General features: G+C 31.6%; 1 protein-coding gene across 1 annotated transcript; it reads right to left on the reverse strand.

Annotated features, from left to right (window-relative positions):
• Positions 1-1,172: 1,172 nt before the first annotated feature.
• LOC149899068 (apyrase-like) lies at positions 1,173-18,562 on the reverse strand. The gene is made up of 11 exons (XM_090114277.1): positions 18,407-18,562; positions 15,441-15,663; positions 14,882-15,079; positions 13,478-13,608; positions 11,714-11,864; positions 11,142-11,268; positions 10,511-10,668; positions 9,779-9,860; positions 9,208-9,366; positions 7,862-8,004; positions 1,173-1,353 (listed from the first exon to the last, which is right to left on the reverse strand). The coding sequence occupies exons 1-11, from the start codon at positions 18,523-18,525 to the stop codon at positions 1,228-1,230; spliced, it is 1,617 nt and encodes a 538-aa protein (XP_089970403.1). The 5' UTR covers positions 18,526-18,562; the 3' UTR covers positions 1,173-1,227.
• Positions 18,563-19,362: the final 800 nt, after the last annotated feature.

Below are 19,362 nucleotides of genomic sequence, written 5' to 3' on the forward strand. Positions count from 1 at the left end.
TAAGTGTTATATACGCAATGCGCGTGAATTTTTTCACATTTATAAAGTTACTTTATTTTACCTTAATCAGGCCTTCAAGATAAGTCTCTTTCCCCCAAAGACATTTCGAGCTAAGTTTGTGCACTCACTACGTTGCAACCGATTACAATTTACACAATCTGATCAGCGCATTATTATCCTTATATAGTCGTTATTAAAAACTGCTGAATACAATTGCCGAAAAACTTATGATTTTCTTAATTAGAACGTTATAAATTCATTAAATTTCCCATTTTTTGCCTTACAAAATCTATTGATAAATACTGCTAAAAGTTATTTTTTCCATTAATTTATTCGAGTTGGTTGAAGACCAATGAGTATTAATCCTTTAAAAAAAATTTTTTTTTAATTTTGATAATTCAACACAAAAAAAAAATACCTCAAAATATTTTTTTTATTTTTTAAACTACTTAATCGATTCAGATTTTTTAATCTAAATAAAAAACAGGGAAAGCACATTCAGTCGAAAATGCGTATGTAACAAATCCAAAAGATTTGTTTTTCAAGGTGCTTGAAAACCTTGGGCTTACTCGGCTCAAACAAAGATGGGATTTTTTAAGGTTAAAATACAATATTATATTTTTTGATTACATAGTACATATAGTAAAAGTTATGGCTTACGACAAATAGAAATTCGCTTACGTATGATAATGAGAAAAATAGGTACCTAATATGTAAGCCAATTGTTTACTAATGACTTTTTATCTAGGTACTCTTTGAACGTTTATCGTATACATACAGAATATGTTTGAAAAACTGTGTATCTATATTCTATACATATAATAAAATCGTTAGAAAGTCAAAACTGTACAATGTAAATTGTTTATTTTTAAAAAGACTACATGGGGCGTGATCTACAATTGATATCGAAGCAAAAAATATAGTTTTAAGAATTTTTGTCCCTTTGTCTGTATGTATGTCCGGGTTAAATTACTTAAAATTTTGCATGAATATTGCTATTACAGGTCGGTCCAACATATTATAGGCTATGTAATATCATCACCGCATCACGCTAAGACCAATAGTGGCGGAGCAACGCAGGTAAGTCCGCAGGGCACAGCTAGTAATATTATTATACTAGTAATATTATATAATTAAAAATATTATTAAAGAGTTAAATGAAAAACGACACCTGTATATAATATTTTAATACAACAAAATAACAATAAAGCTAAAATATTCTAACATTCACTGATTTATAACAATCCTTGCGTCTGTAGTAATGTTTAGGGGCGAATGCTTCTTTATGAACGTTTCTAGAACTTTTTGGTCTCTGCCTATTACTTCTACGTTTCTTCTGCCTTCTTTAAACATCTGGAAAGAGAAAAATACATAAATATTATTCAATGATATTAAAAAATACGCAAAGATTTGAGCTCCTCTGTTGTTTTTGAAACTTTCGATTTTAAAATAGTATTGTAAGTGCTTAAACGTTCAGAAACTGCAGACGTCATGATATTCATAGAATAAAAACATAATGTAATGTAAAATTATCAAAATTTCCCTTCTATTCATAAACCTATAATTATTGTCACTATAAGGGCGTTTGTCCACTACAAGGAATTTTACGGTCCGGCATTCCGATTTTTTACGGTCCGGTATGGCACGCCATTAATCTATATACTAGCTTGTGCACTATACGTAATTTTACTGTCCGACATTTTACTTTTCCCTATTCCGGATGGTTTGTTGTGTCTACGAGTCGCTGTAGGTATAATTGTTTTCGAATGCCCACTTGCTTGGATTTTACTGTTTTTACTGCATATGCCAATAGAAAGCAAGCTCTTGTTTTACTTTCTTTTAGTTGGCAATGAGATTTGAGAAGTCGGTATTGTTATTTTATATACATTGACCAAGCATTGACCTATAATTATTATCTAAGTAAGTGTTGGTAAGTTAAAGTTCAAGTGGGAATAGCTTTAGCTCCTCGTCACCGATTAAAATAAATAAGTGAAACACGCATTTTAAATCTCTTACGGAACTTTACTTTTTATTATAACGAAATAATATAATATTTCACCTTCTATATTTTTTACTCGTTTCTTGTAAAATGCAAAAACAATCATTTATGATAGCATTATACCGCCAAACTTCCTTGAACTGTACCGCACTGATCCGAGTAAAGACGGACAGGTGCACAAGCAATTCATCGGTTTTTTCATGCCACACCGGACCGTAAAAAATCGGAATGCCGGACAGTAAAATTCCTTGTAGTGCACAAGCGCCCTAATGCGTAGTAACTACCTACCGTAAAGTCATTGAACTAAGGTAAATTATCTTAACTATTTGATTATGTACTTAAATGAAATTGCCTACATAAAATTTTCATATCAAATTACAGAAATTAACTCTATGCAACATATGAGAATAACCCACATTTTAGATATTTAGTGTTTATCATAATTATTTACGGTACATTAAAAGGAATAATTTAGTATAAAAGGGCACATATTATTATTCTGATAGTGAATATATACCTATTAATAATAATTTATCTGTCTCCAACGAATAAAAAAGTCTTTGCCTATTAGAAATTAGAACATAAGACTCCCTATTAGCATTATTATAGGCGATTTTATTCCATCTATATATGTATATATCTAGACTTTCTTTAGAAAATCGAAGACAGGAACTTAAAATTATATCACTAATTCTAGCTTATTTCTTCGTTCCCCGTACGGTGCATGTAGATCAAACGAGCGAATGCTCATTCTAAACCACTATGTTAAATTATTTAAGTATAAACAGGCGTAGAGCATTCTTTCGTTCTTCTTATTGCGTTCGAAAAGATTGTATGCAATGTTTTAACTCCGAACAAGACTGAATACGAGTTTTCGTTTACACTAAAAGATCACGAAATAATTTTCTTGCTCTAGCTCTATGTTCGTTTGGTCTAAATGCACCGTTATAATATATGTATTTTAAAAAACGACGGGTTGCACTCCGGGAGTGCCGGCAGAAGTGAAAACTTGATTATTAACGTTGAGCATGTTTGATATCCATCCGTCTTACGCTTTTTCGATCAGGGTCACGTGTCCTGACGCGAGTTTAAGATTTTATACCCAACGCCGCTAAATAAATAAATAAATAAATAAATAAATCTTTATTTGCTCAAATGTGGTTCACAAGTTATTATTTATGGAAAAGTACAGCACATTCGCCAGTCATACTGGCATGCAAACATAATTTCACAGCTCCGCATAATCAGAAAAAAAAATTATTACATTAACATTACATACTTATTATAATTAAGTTCAAAATATACTTATTTATTACACACACGAACAACAAAGAATAACATACATGTCAATATTTATGTTTACAATCCAAAATGTCCCTTACATTATAAAAATTTTTGCTTAATAGCCACATATAAAGTTTTGTCTTAAACTGTTTTGCGTCAAATTTCTTTAAATCGTCTGGAATATTATTATATATTTTAACACACATAGCATGACAGTTTTTTGAGTACAAAGATGTTCTAGGTTTATGGTCAAGTATCAATCTATCGGGATGACGTAAATTCCCGTACATTTCTTGAGCCGTCGTAAACAATCTTTGATTATTTTTAACAAATTTGCAAATTTCAAATATGTAAAGGCACGGCAAAGTTAATAATTTAAGTTTTATAAAAAGGGGTTTGCATGATTCGAAAGGCCCTACACCACATATAGCTCGGATGCATTTTTTTTGTGATACAAAAGCTTTCTTTATATTTACTCCATTTCCCCATACTATAAGTCCATATCTTAAAATTGATACTACGTATGCGTGGTATGCCGATATTGCTGTCTTTATGTCAGTTATTTTACGAAGACGTCTGAGTACATATATATACTTATTTATTCTATTACATACTTTTTCAATATGAGATGTCCAATTTAAATTCATGTCTATTGTTATGCCTAAGAATTGTGTTTCATGAGTTTTATTTATTATTATATTGTTATGTTCTAGTTTTAAGTCAGATCTAGGTTTATTTAAGAATTGAATAAAATTTGTTTTATTTAGGTTAAAATTGAGATTGTTCAAGGTCAGCCAATTAATTAAATAGTCAATATTATAATTTATGTCACGTTGGTAATTTATATGGTCAAAATTTTTAATGTCTGTTTTAAAGATTATGGATATATCGTCAGCAAATAAGATTATCTTGTTGTCCGAAACATCGATTAAGTCATTTATATAAACAAGAAATAGAATTGGCCCTAGTACAGAACCTTGCGGTACTCCATATTCGTTGCAAATGAGATTAGATTGGTACGACTGTTGTTCTTTATTTTTATTTGTTTTGGTGATTACAACACATTGTTTTCTATTTTCTAGGTAAGTACGAAACCACTCTAACACAATACCACGTATACCATATATTTCCAGCTTTTCTAATAATATGTTGTGACACACTCTGTCAAAAGCTTTGGACATGTCAAAAAATATAGCAGTTGTCATAAATTTTAAGTCAATATTTTTAGGGCCGATTTTTCAATGCCCAGATAAACAGCTAGATAGACTTTATTCTTCAGTTAACAAAATATTCAATTTTTCAACAGACGAATAGGACGTATCTATTGAATAACTACGTTATTTGAGGAATAAATCTATTTGCCGCTCCAACGGCCAGATAGCGCGCTATTCGACGGTTAGGCGTTTGAGTTGACAACTGATGCGTCAAATTTGGGATATTTTCGTATGTCATAACATAGAGCGTAGAATTATTAACAATTAAACCTCTTTCTATATAATTATTATCAATTAAAATCATATTGAAATTGATGTTTTTGATAGTACTGATGACCATGCCATTGAAAATTTGCCGAACGCTGCCTTTAAGTATGTCGTTTCCATCGTAAAATATATAAATTGAAACACAAATTTAACCAAACTCTTTACTCGAATCAAAACAACAATCAACAATCATAGAAGACAAGAGCAATACAAGACGTGAGTCATAATGACGGTTGTTGACAAATTGCAAGAGTTGACTCTATCCCGCTCTAACCTGACTAATTTAATATGTTTGTTTCGCCACTCCGAGAGCAGAGCTGCCAATATGGAAATATTTGGTCAGATAGTCGTTCATCAAATAAATCACGATTGAAAAATAGGCGAGCCGTTATGAGTTAGATAAATAATTGAATAAATCTATTCGAGGGGTAGATATTAGACTGTTTATCTCGGGATTGAAAAATCGGCCCTTAATAATACAATGAGTCAGAGAATATAATGCATTGTTCGTAGATTTATTTTTCTGAAATGCGTATTGATCACTTTTAATTATATTATGTTTATTTAAAAATTCATTAAGGCGAAGACTCATGCATTTCTCAAAAATTTTTGCGAATATTGATATAAGTGTGATTGGTCTGTAATTTTCCATCACACGTTTATCTCCCTTCTTAAATAAGGGTCGAACTATGGAGATTTTGAGGGCATTTGGATAACATCCACTTAAAAAAGACATGTTTATCAAATGCGTTAATATATGAACTATTTCTACAGCGCATTTTTTTATAATTTTCGTACAAACCTCATCGTAACCTACAGAGTTTGTATTATTTAAGGCTAATATTTGTTTCATAACTTCATTTTCATTCATGGGTCTAAGAAACATTGAGGATGGATTTTTGTGTGTGTTTTTTATTTTGGAACCATAACAAGAATTTGGTGTGGGCTTACCAATATTAACAAAAAAACTATTAAATTGTGTCGATATTTTGGCTGGGTCAGATAATGTTTCGGATCCTATATCTATTTTATCTATATCAGATGACTTATTATGGGAATTTAGTTCATTCTTTATAAGTTTCCATGATGATTTGCATTTGTTTTGGCTGTTAGAAATATAAGCAATATTAGAAAGCTTTTGAGCTTTATATATGCACTTGCGTAAAATTTTAGAATAAGTTAAGTATTTAGATTTATAATTTATATTTGATTTATTATTATAATAGCAATATCTTAGATTTCTCTTATTTCTACAGCTGATCTTTAATCCTTCACTAATCCATTTTGTATTATTAATCTTACCCAAATTAATTTTTATAAGAGGAAAACACAATTTATATAAAAGACAAAAAAGGTCATGAAAACTTTGAAAGGCTGTATTTAGATCATTTTCTTTATAAATATCATAAAATGTTAAACTATTAAGGTAATTTTTAAATTTGCTAATGTATTCTGTGCTAAAGTCTCTTTTATAGATGGTCAATCTAGATTTGTGCTGTTGCCTGTGATTATAATTAACTTGAAATTTCAGCAATTGAGCAGTGTTGTGGTCAGATAGATATAGGGGAATAATATTTGCATTCGCTTTGTTAATATTACTTAGAATGTGATCAATACAAGAATTTCCCCTTGTAGGTTGATTTATGTGTAGCTTAAAATTATATGTGTTAATTAAATTCTTGTAGTCAGAACAATTTTTATTTATTTTAAGTATATTAATGTTGAAGTCTCCGACAATAATAATTTTCTTTTTATCGTATTTTTCAGTTACTTTAAATAGCAGTAGATTTAATTGGGTTAAAAAGAAATTTACATCGGAGTCTGGTGTACGGTAAATACATATAATTATTATGTCTTTATCTAATACTTCTAAGCCACAACATTCAAATTTTTTGTCAGTACTTAAGCTTTTAATGAAAATGACATCCTTAAATTTAAGATCATTTTTAAGAAAAATACACACTCCCCCTCTTGATATATCACGGCTATAACTCACTGCCATATAATAGTTATTAAGTTTTAAGTATTGTTGTTTAAAGAAGTTTTCACTTCAAAATCCTATGTGCAAGTACTAATTGGTTCAACTGAGGACCAATCAAACACACTTAGGAGGATATCAATATTGGCTATAGTCGGCGAATTTACATACGGACATAGACACCTACTAAAAAATAATATAATGCATGCGGCTAATTAATAAAACAACCGTATTAGTTGCATAGATACAGAATATATAAATTTTATACAAGTTTAATATTATTCATTTGAGGTTAATGACATTTCGTATTCTTAAAATATATATATGCATTGAGATTTACATTTTAAATGCTATAAATTTAAATATCATTTTTCATATTTAGCGATCGACACGGAAAAATTGTAACGGTACTGATAAATAATTTATAAATAAATAAATGTTTATTTTTGACACATAATATCCATATTTCAAAATTACAGCTTCTCAAATATGCATATTATATGCAACAATATTAATTAAAAACACAAATGTCGTGTAGTGGTTAACCTTTGCTCGTAGTCTAATGAAATGTTACAATTTTCGGTCAATAATAATAGGAATAGATTTTAGAGTTGTTTCTGCAGTTCCATTTGCTACCAATTAATTATGTTGTGTAAAATTTTCTATATGATTTACAGTTGACGGGATAACGCGGTAATCGCTTTTTTCAAGATGGCGACCACGAGAAAGTGGCGAAAGATCTAGTATCACAAGGTTTGGTATTTTTTCATTCTAACCACTTTTAGATGTTAATTAGGTACTACAATAAACTACTCGGGAAACTATAAGAGCCTGAGTATTTTTTTTCAATGACGTCGATTTTGGGCTTTTGCTTACCACGACAGGCTGGTTTTATTTAGTTCAGCAACTACGGATATTTTCCAAGCAGCAGGGTTTGTGCTTTCCATAGCATTAAATTACATCTTTTTTTATATATTATAAAAAATTGCGTGTATGCCGAACACACGTGTCAGAAGTGAAACTTCTTTGGCAAAATTTAAAGATACCCGAATCGTCACCTTACTCGATGACGTGACGGTATTGTCATGACGCGACCTTGAAATTTAACTCTCAACTTACCGAGAAACCATCGCCTCCATCAGCCAAATACGCGGGAGCTACGACTTGGTAGAACTCCTCTGGCTCTATCGCCTTTTTACCGATCAGTGATGACGTCACTCTACCGCCCTCTGGTTGCTTTATATCGTATGTCACTTTGAGACCTTGAAAAATGGTATTATAAAATGTTTTAAATAAAGATTGAAACGTGCTTTTCTTTTACACCTTGAAATGGAAATTATATTATAATATGTATGAAATAAAGATTTCAAACTTCTGAAGTCTTGTTGGATGACTAAAATATTATGTCTGCTTGATAGATCAGAAATGTTACACATGAAATATTAGGATGTAGATTGTTAAATTGTATTTTGTAAATTGTGATAATAGTGTAAATGTTGAAATGATCAACTTAGAACACATTGTTTCTGATTTAATAATAAAGATTTTTATCACACGCCTCTTAATTCATAATTTTTAAACAATGGCAATCGCGAAAAATAAATTACCCATATTGTTAAAAATTACACTGAGTATTATTATCCGTCTTTATAATCCTACAAAAACACCTTACAAACATTGTTTAAACATCCTAATCCAATACATTATTTGCAAAAAATCAAATACAATTAATAAAAACGAAGACGTGTGGCACTCGGGGACTGCCGCGGTAAAGCTATTGCTATGCTTCAAGCCACACCTCCGCGCCCGTCTGAGTGGGGAGCGTGAGGTTTTTCGTTACTAAATTTCTGAAAATCTCTGTGTGAAAATATCTGTGTGAAAACCTCTGTGTGAAAACCTCTGTGTGAAAATCTCTGTGTGAAAATCTCTGTGTGAAAATCTGTGTGAAAATCTCTGTGTGTAAATCTGTGCGAAAATCTCTGTGAAAATCTCTGTGTGAAAACCTGTGTGAAAATCTCTGTGTAAAAATCTGTGCGAAAATCTGTGTGAAAATCTCTGTGCGAAAACCTCTGTGTGAAAATCTCTGTGAAAATCTCTCAGTGAAAATCTCTGTGTGAAAATCTCCGTGTGAAAATCTCGGTGTGAAAATCTCTGTGTGAAAATCTCTGTGTGAAAAACTCTGTGTGAAAATCTCTGTGTGAAAATCTCTGTGTGAAAATCTCTGTGTGTCAGCCTTCATACAATTTGTATAAACTCGCTGACCGTTGTTGGACTGAAGAATTTTTTATGATTCAGACTCGGTGGCACTCGGGGACTGCGGTAAAGCTATTGCATGCTATGCCTTCAAGCCACACCTCACGCCAGCCACACGTCGGAGTGTTTTTTCGTTACGGAATTTCTCGATTCGGTCCCCGCGCTCAAGGCCCGCGATAGAAGCTATGCAATAGCTTAAAAACAACATTTACCTGATACTTGTAAAACATACGGTCCCTTGAACGGGTTTAGAGCCCAAGCTTCAATGACACTTCTCTCAAGCGCCTTTAAAATGTACTTTCCCTGTAATTCAAATGTTTGTATCCGATCGTTGAATGGTAGGAGTTCGAAGATAACCCCTTTTGTGATTTCTGAAATAAATTTAGTATAGTAAATTTACGTATGTCTTTCCAAGGAAAAGACAAGCATGGAAATATCTTAGATGGAGATAAATTAACATTGCCGAAGAATTACATTTATGGTAGTGAAGGTGATTTTGTAAGCCTAACTTGGAAAAATGAACTTTAATCTTTGTAGCATTACTTTTACTTAAATGAAATAATGGCAAATACCAAATTATTATACAAAAATTCATAACAAATTATGTCGAACACAACGAATTATTTAACTCAAAATTTTTTTATTGCATCGATAGATGGCGAAATTAAAAAGCATCACCGCTGTGCCGCGGCCGGTCGGAGTTGTTTTCGTTATGGAATTTCTGGATTCAGTCTCCACGCTCAAGGCTCGCGATAGAAGCTATGCAATAGCTGAATAACTTACGTCCACTTGGTATAGACGATTTTATATTTCCCCGCTGAATGAACGCTACAAAACTGTATGACGAATTATAAGACTCCATAGCCTGTAATAAAACAAAAAATATATTAAAATAAATACATAAAATGCATACAACAAGTCAATTATTTAGCAGAAGGCGGCCTTATCGCAATATAGCGATCTCTTACAGGCTACTCTTAAAATAAAAATAATAGGTGCATGATAAATATATTCTACGGTGAATGAACTTTGATGACTTATCATAATGACATTTAAATACTTTCAAATCAATTAAACTAATTGCATATAACGAAAATAAATACTGGTCAAATACCGGTTAAACTTCATATTATTCAATTACAAATAAATTATTTGAGTGTCTTAATGATTTATTTACTTTAGAGTTACGATATTTAATAAAATGGTGGATTATTATTATTTTGAATGCATATTTTATGTGTGTTATCTATCAAGTTTTTATTTTGTCAACCGATGTTGACTATTCCAAGCTGATCGTTCTTAATTAACTTTAAATATTTTGTGTTTAATTTCGTTATTCTATAAGTACTAATATGATAAATAATTGCATAGAATATTTCTATGCTGGAATTCCGAGCACTGGGCAACCACTGGTCATTATAATTATAAGTACATAATATACTTTTAGGCTGCAATATGTATATACTTTATTCCATATCTTTTTGTACGTTTCATTGTATTATAATGTGTACTAACATATTCCCTCATAGCATCAACAAGCATATCCCCAATCGCACACTCTCCAAACACGCAGTCCTCAAAATAAAGCGTGTTCACACTTTCGCCGACAACCGCTTGTTCTGCTTTATGCACCATTTCAGCGTATGGCTGCAGTTTCTTCTTTATTTCTTCGTCTGTGGATAAATAGTATATAATATTATTACGAGGCTTTTTAACGTTCTTGTTAAACAATGTGTCAGGAAAGAATAACTCAGAATCAATGGATAAGTATTGGATATGTTGGCTTTATGAATTAGTATCATTATAAAATTAATGTGAGTTGTAGATTTGAAAAAAAAAGTCTATTTTATGTAATTCCATAAGTATTAATAAAAGTTTTTACTATAGGTACTTAAACCTATTTTTATATATTAGATGTTGAATAAAAATCAAGCAAAAAAATCTAAGTACAAGGATGAAAAGACTATCATTTTTACGTCTTTGATAATATAATATAACGCGGGCTCCAGATTCTCGTCAAAACTGTTTAGCCATGATAAATAACTATTCTGACATCGCAAGAAATTATAAGACAAAATTTATATTACAAATTAAAGCACTTCCCGTTCACAGAAGTTTTTATAAAGATTAAATTACTAAAATATACCTTCTGGTAGAGATCTGTTCAAGAATATTGGTCCACCCTCCCATTTTACGTAGTCGCCGCGGAAGTCAAAAAATACAGAAAAACTTCCCATATATTTTGTAAAGGCTGACGCTTGTACTATCAGCACCTGAAAGATAATAAAGTAATTGTATTTAATCTATATGTTGCTTAGATTATTAATCTAAGATATGTTGCCATATTATGTAAAACCTACAAAACAAGTTATAATATAAATTAATCATTAAATAATATTATTATTTACATTTTCTAAACGTTAATAAATCTCAACAGAGCAAAATTATAGTATACAATAACGAGTAGAAATTACATAAATATGTTTTGAAATTTATTTAATAAAAAATATAATTTAAAAAAAATGATTACAATATCCTCATGCTATGGTCTAAACTCATTATGATTATGAATAAATCCATAATAAGCCTTGTCATATTTCATATTACATATTTTATACATGCATGCCTATATCCTTATGTAAAAGACGTTCTATTTTGGATTATACTGCTCTCCTTAACTTATTTCAGAATATTTTACTTAATTATTTTAACACAAACCTTATGTTTCATTTCAGGAGCAGTTTCTACAATCACAGGGTAGGTATCTGCGACTCGTTCTCCGCTTGGCGATGGTCCGTTCCATAGTAAGGAGTGCGTGTGCCCTCCCACTATTATATCTATGTATTGACCGTAATCACGTGCTATTTCTCTAAAAAATAGGTAGAATTAAAAAATATATTTATAGTACGTGTATTCTGAATAAGTCAATATTTGAAAAAATAAATAGAGTAGGATGAGTGCGCAAATTCAAGTTATGTGTGTAAGATAACTATCAACGTTTAATTGAAATATCAGAACTATTATTATAATAAGCGTCTTTAATTACATTAATTGGATATATATACATATTTATTAAGTGTTTTATTTAGTTAATTATTTAGAGATTTATTTAGTGCTTTCGCGTTACCAGTTAGTTAGTTACCTACCACTTTTTGTATGTAGGTACATATTATATTTGTTACCAATAAGTATAATGCATTAACCTAGTTTTAATTTGGAATCTAAAGGAGTATTTAATAATTCAGGTATCTTAAAATAACATTTTTATCCTTATACATACTATAAAATTCCTACATTTTACCATGTTGAAAATAGACTATCTATTATTCACAAGTTATATTAATTGTAGGGAAATTATCAAAATATTATCACAACGTAAAAGGAAACAAGAAAAATAAACAAGTTTCCATACAGACATTCGAACAACATCACAATTGCAAGATTAGCCCATTGTGAGAACAACAACTGCATCCTGCTTCAAACTAATTCAAAGTATCTCACGCCTTTTATGGTACTTAATATTATCATACGTGAACGTATAAGGTATACTATTGCTCGTTTTCACCAACAACCCGTAAAATGTAAGTGTCACCTAAGTCAGTTTAGGGGATGCCTAACGTAAAATTTGCTTTCACCGACGGATAAGTGTCACCTATATCGTTAGGTAGCCCTTAAAATTTAGGGGGTGAATATTCGATCCCCTAGCGTTTAAGTTACAGATATTTATCCTATTGTCAAAAGCATGTAAAAGTTAAACTAACATCGTAATGTAACACGATCATAAAACATTAACTAATTGCCAATAATTAATTAGAAAATAAAACCAGAGGCAACGATTTCCCCATTAAAATCCAAACGCAAATAGAAACAAGTACATTAACACACACTTATGATTTATGAATAGTGTTTGAAAAACATGGAACAACTATGGTTTGATAAGGGAGTACCTACCTACTAATATTAACCAGATGCAGCAGTTGACTAATCACAATTCACAACGAATAATTGAAATATACCTACCTATATTGATGTGTAAAATACTATTTTCATCATCATCAACACATTTTTATCCCAATACATATTTATAGACACAAGTTTCCTATGACTTATTAGGCCACAATTCGCCAATTTCGATTCGATTCCCGGGTATGGTTAGTGAATTTAGAAAAATCTTTTAATGCAGTTCTATTTCAATAAAAAATAAAGGAATGTTTCTCTTAAGCAAAATTTGCAAAATCCAGTATTAGGTACTTTTCGTCCAGGGCCCATAGAAAATTTTCACCCTGTATATGGAAGTGAAACTTCTTTAGGCGTATTGAGAGTAAAATTTCAAGGTCGCGTCATGGCAATCCGTCACGTTATATCGTCACGTTATCACTAGCGCGACGATTTTGGTATCACTTTCACAGTTTCACTTCTGACACGTGTGCTCGGCACACACGCTCTTTTTTCCCGTAAATCATTAAAATAAAAAAGTCATACTTATCCACATCCAATCCACAATGTGATAAAAGGATAATTATATCCACTCCCATTTCATTTAATTTCTTAGATTCACGTAAAGTTGCCACTTTGGGATCTGTAAATTCAACCTCACCAGCTGAGGACAAAATCTGAAACATGAAAAATACAATCATTCTTTCTGCTTATAGAAAAGTAATAATTTTTTTATATGAAAACATATAAGAAAATGAGATATTCGCTAACAAAATGTCCAAGAGGCAAAAATTAATTAAACAAGTTTATGTAATCAAGGTGTGGACATAATATGTAACCATTTTTATGTATTTTTCCAAAAAGCAAGCATATTATTATGCATTATAACATCGTATACAATAATTATTTCACACATGTTACTGTTATGTATTAATTGCATGTAGATCACATATGATCATTGATCACATTTATTTATAGCTTAAGATCATTGAGATCAATGTGAAAATGCAAAGGCCGATTGATATTGCCATTTGCCGTACTTATAAGTATTTTTTTTTTTTTATTAAAGCGATCATCTCGAATACAGGCTGAATTAACTTTTATATAATAATTAGTCTTTTTAGGGTTTCGTACCGAAACGGTAAAACGGGACCCTATTATTTTTCGACCATACTTTGTTTTACTGTAACTGGTTTCGTACCAAGTTTACGTATTTAATAAAAAAAAATTTGAAGTTGAGAGTAAAATTTCAAGGTCGCGTCGCGAAAATATTACATATCTCTCGATATCAGAGTAGGTATGTAGTTATGAATGATATCATTAACAATGACCTATCTAGCACTCATCTCTATATACATATCAGTAAATATTTCGTTATCTAACGTTTGTAAATATTTGCAAGCATCTCAATCAATGAATACTGTCGATATACAAGTCGAAAATAATATGTTAATTTCCCTATCAAAGTTCAACTTATTAGGCGTAAAATTTTGAATTTAAGCTATATAGGAATATTATTTAGAAAATAGATACCATTACCAAGGTAACTACCTAATATATATTTTTTAAGCTATTGCATAGCTTCTATCGCGGGCCTTGAGCGCGGGGACCGAATCGAGAAATTCCGTAACGAAAAAACCTCACGCTCCCCACTCCGACGGACACGGAGGTGTGGCTTGAAGGCATGCTATGCAATAGCTTTACCGCGGCAGTCCCCGAGTGCCACACGTCTTTTTTTTATATTTTTCACTATTCTACATTATACGATACACGTAAATTATAAAATAATGGCAATAACGGTGTATTTGTGATAAGCAGAAGTGATTTATTCTATTTCTTAACAAATCTTCCGTATTAGACAGTCAATGCCGTTCTATTTGAGCTTCGATTTGTCACTTTTGTTAAGCTATATGAAACGGGCAATAGAACCTGATTAACTTTATTACGCACCTTAGTAGTAGGTGTGATCAGTCCAATAATACCGATCTTCCTGCCATGCCGTTCCACAACTATGTAGGGCTGGTACAGTCCTTGTAAGCTCGGTTCCTTGCTCGTATCCATGTTCGCAGCGACCACAGGCGCTTTGAGCCCTGATAGATATGGTGCGAGCCCTGCAGGACCGTCGTCGAATTCATGGTTGCCTATTGCCTTAAAAATATTAACGGGTATTAAAAAGGAATAATGGTTTTATAATCGAATCGTAATTGGTACATTCAGACAAAGGCACATATCCTCTTGGGTCATGCGTTGATTGCATTGTTATTAAAGCGTAAATGGCTCTCGATCGTTGTGCTAGGCTAATTGCTATACTTGAAATAAAAATACATAAATATAAAAAAGAATGTAGACTTTTAATAGTTATCTACTGACTTTGGTACGTTAAGGGTAAACAGATAAAGTAAAAAAAAAATCAAAACAGGGCAATAATAAAAATCTTAAGTTTAGTTAGCACTCTGTCCCTTAATATCATGATACCTAGTAGAAAAAGCTATAAATAAACTATACTAACATGAGCATCATGAGGCAGAAGGTTCATAAATTCCAATATGATCTTCCACTTAAGCAAAGTATACCAATAAGTTCCTTGGAAACTGTCACCAGCATTTAACACTAGAGCATCTGGCTTCTCCTGTTTTAAATAGATTATATTCTTGTAAAGCCTGGGAAAGCCGCCCAGGCAGGACCCGTTGTTGAAGCGGCATGTTGGAGTTTCGACTGATGTTTCTTCGAACCTGGGTTATGATAAATGTATTCTAAGGAAGCAATTTTCAACGACGAACGAACTTTTTTATCGTGAGCAAACAGCATAGGTCACGTTTACTCGAAAATATGAATGTAAATGTGCGTTGGCAAATATTAGATATTATAGAGACAGAAGTTTTATTAATAAAAATCAAATAAGTATCTATATGGCTGCTATACGTTGTAATATATATAAAATTTGAATAGGTAGGCACCAGAAAATAGAACTAACGTAAATAATAACAATTGCGCTTTGCAATTTTTAGGCGTTTTACTTTCGATCGCTGTCGATCATTTTAATAATTGTTTATGCCCTGTTTTTAAAAGGACTCGTGGCCCATGGGTCGTGAAAGGTCCCTTTTTGTCTTTGTTCGCAAAAGACCAAAAGAGTTCGCGCTAACTTTACGCATGAAAAAATATCCCATAGGATAATATTCATCTTCTGAAAATTATATTAATCAATTAAATACGCGAAAATATAAATAAGTACGTGAAAAATGATGACTTCCAAGTTACAAAAACATAAGCTGAAGGTTAATATATTCCGAAAATTTTATAGTCTATAAAAAAACCAATAAGTAGATAAGTATAAAACGAAAGTTCAGCATTCGGAGGAAATTTCCTCATTGTCCTTCATATAGCATTTAAAAATGAGCCGTATTTCAATCCTAAAGTGAGTCATTTGTATTTTATAAACAACGCTATCGAAAGTCGCCTTACTTGCAACTACGAATAAAATAAAATTGTAATGAAATGCAATATTGGAAGGTCAGTGCTCTGATTTATAATTCATATCTATCTGAGGCATATTATTATATTAATCAGTTCTTTAAAGAAACGAATCTTCAATGGCGGCGCTTATCATTCCCTCTCGCTCACACACGGCCGTACGGTATGCAAAAAAAAAATGGAAAAATAAAATCACTAAAATGTATTTGATTTTCCCTATAATAGTTTTTATCATAAATTTACAATGACAATTATGCATTTGCGAAAGTAAATAATGTTTTATTGGAATTTGACAAAATATGTTCTTTGGGAAAAGTTGTTCAGTTTTATGGGCATATTACAAGTATTATGGGGATTTTATTACATTCTGTATACGTAAATATGACAATTCATATAAATACACAAATACAATAACAAAAAAGTTTGCCAACAAACAATTTGAAATAATTAATAAAATAATTATCAATTTACGTTATTTTTATTTTCTTTTTTGCTGATCCTACCATCTGTCAAAGTCAGCTTTGGCCGCCATTGAAGATTCGTTTCTTTATTGAACTAGCTAATACTCATTATATCGATTGTACATCGATTTCGATGAAACTTGGCACACGTAGTGCAGGTCCACACTGCGAGCCTAGCGCGGTTGCGACGGCGGGCGCGAAATATCAAACGTATGAAACGCGCCTTTGCGTCCACATTGAAATGACTATGGCGGAAGCCTAGTGCGACGGTAATGAGCGAGCCAGCGCGCGTAGTTTTCAAACTCTCCTATCCGCGCGTTCTGGCCACACTACGGGCCTAGTCAGCAAGCGACCCAATGCGCGGACGGCGGGGGTATCAAACCAGTTCGGTCTTATCGCTCGACTTCTTATATTATATCCTTTATTGTTTTTCGTAAAATAGCGGTAAATACTTAATTGTTGAAGTGAAACTTCTTTATTTATAAGTGCGATTCAATCTAAAACACTTATATACACCACAGTAATTTTGTAGGGTATAATCTCAATTCTTCATATAAGATTCAACCGTTATTCCTCTGTTTTATTTATTTTGTGTACAACTTCTATAATGATCTCATCTCAAAATCGGACTGTCCAGTAAAAATAGCAAATCGTCCAAAGTTTGCAACACCCGAAAAACGTCGAACCGCTACTTGAGCTCGCGCGTCGGTGTGGCCACCGCGAGCGCCCGCTCGTCGCGCCCGCCTAGGCCGCCGCCACCGCGCATTCAGTGTGGACGCACACGTTAGGTTGTAAAGTCTGAAGGTATTTTTATTTTATTTTCCAAATATATTTTTAAAAACATTTTGATGTTCAAACAACATCCTTAATGAAGACTTTGCGAATGCGTGTGTAATTTAGATTTTAGATCCACATATACTTTGGCGGGAAAATTGAAAAGTGAACTGGAAAGCACTCTTGAAACTACATAGTAAATTTTTATTTACATTAAGCATTTACTAAGCAAATATTATACTAAAATGTTACAGCGAGATGTTCAATAATTACTTTCAAAAATACGGATCACTGACCAATACGACACTTCACCTCAAATGGTCTTGACCTATCAAATATCACGTCCGCAATCGCAATATTAACGTAGCTTTGGCATTAAATATGTTAAATGAAGTACTTCAATTAAATGCATCAATACAAATTTATATACGAAAATAATTAAGGATATTTCTTTGAAGTAAATTGTTTATGTGAAGTTAATTTGCCTCTTAATTCAAGGGCGTTCAATGCGCAAAAATATTTTAAAACAATTAAAAAGATCCTTAACTTGATACCCAGTAATGTACATAAGTAATAAATTATAGTACAATTATTGAAAAGCCAGTCAAAAAAAACTAAGCAGTATATCCGTAAGTCGAAATAAATAAAATATAAATTATATAATTAATGTAGTTATGTAAACATAAAATTAACAATAACATATTAAATAATTTAAGCAATTAATCTCTATTCCCGCATTATTTTTAAAAGCTAATAAAAAAACACTTACCGTGCATGGAAGTCGTTGTAATGAATTATTTTCAATTCATACAATCCTTCGAAAGGCAGTGCAAATCCATAGCAATAATTGACCGAGAGAATAAAAATAAAACTGTATAAAACGTTCATTTTCACGATACACTATGACATGTTCACAGCGCGGCGTATTCACAGATACTGTCAATTTGACGTTACTCTAACAATCAAATTGAATGATCTGAATTATCTATTGTAGACGAAATAAGAGGGTCTTCAGAACAATAGGCGAACGAGCGTCGCTGTTTCTTAATAATAATGTATGCAAATTTAAGTACACGTTTAAGAGTTTAAACGTTGTACGATTGTTCAATCGTTTGCAGTATTGAATACACTAAAGAAAAATATTATATGGCATTCACAAGTTTTTTCCTCAACGCCGGGAAAAACAATAGCAATTAGTGAATATATATTTTTAAGTTTCTTGTGGTAAGTATATACGCTATTTTTCGTATAATGAGTAGACTCTACATTTTTAATTGTTAATTTAATTTAAAAAAATGGTTCATAAATATCGTCTGAAATAACTTTATACCTTTCTTAGATGATGACATAACACTTAAGCACTTAACATTAAATTCATACATGAGATATTTTATCACTTTATCATTTCTTTCAATAGTTCTGATAAAATTAATGCTGGCAAAATAATTTAAGTATCTATATACGGTCTATTAACTATACCAGCTATGGAATACTATATTACTTACATTCTGGAGGGTGAAAGTGGAGGGATAAGTATCAAGCAAGAAAACGGCTAAACCGATTTTGATGAGATAGATTCGTTTTGAAATTCGACAGAGATTATTTATTGCGAAAATAAAACTTAATCAAGGGAAATAGAACAAAGCCGCAGAAAACTAGATAAGTAGGTATTGTCTAAATTATTTTCAAACAACATATATTTGGTCGAAATAATTTGTCACAACA

This window comes from Colias eurytheme, chromosome 21 (genome assembly GCF_061535395.1).
Source record: "Colias eurytheme isolate Ceu_HAF_F1 chromosome 21, ilColEury1 Martin Lab GWU primary, whole genome shotgun sequence".
In the NCBI taxonomy this organism is placed as follows: domain Eukaryota; kingdom Metazoa; phylum Arthropoda; class Insecta; order Lepidoptera; family Pieridae; genus Colias; species Colias eurytheme.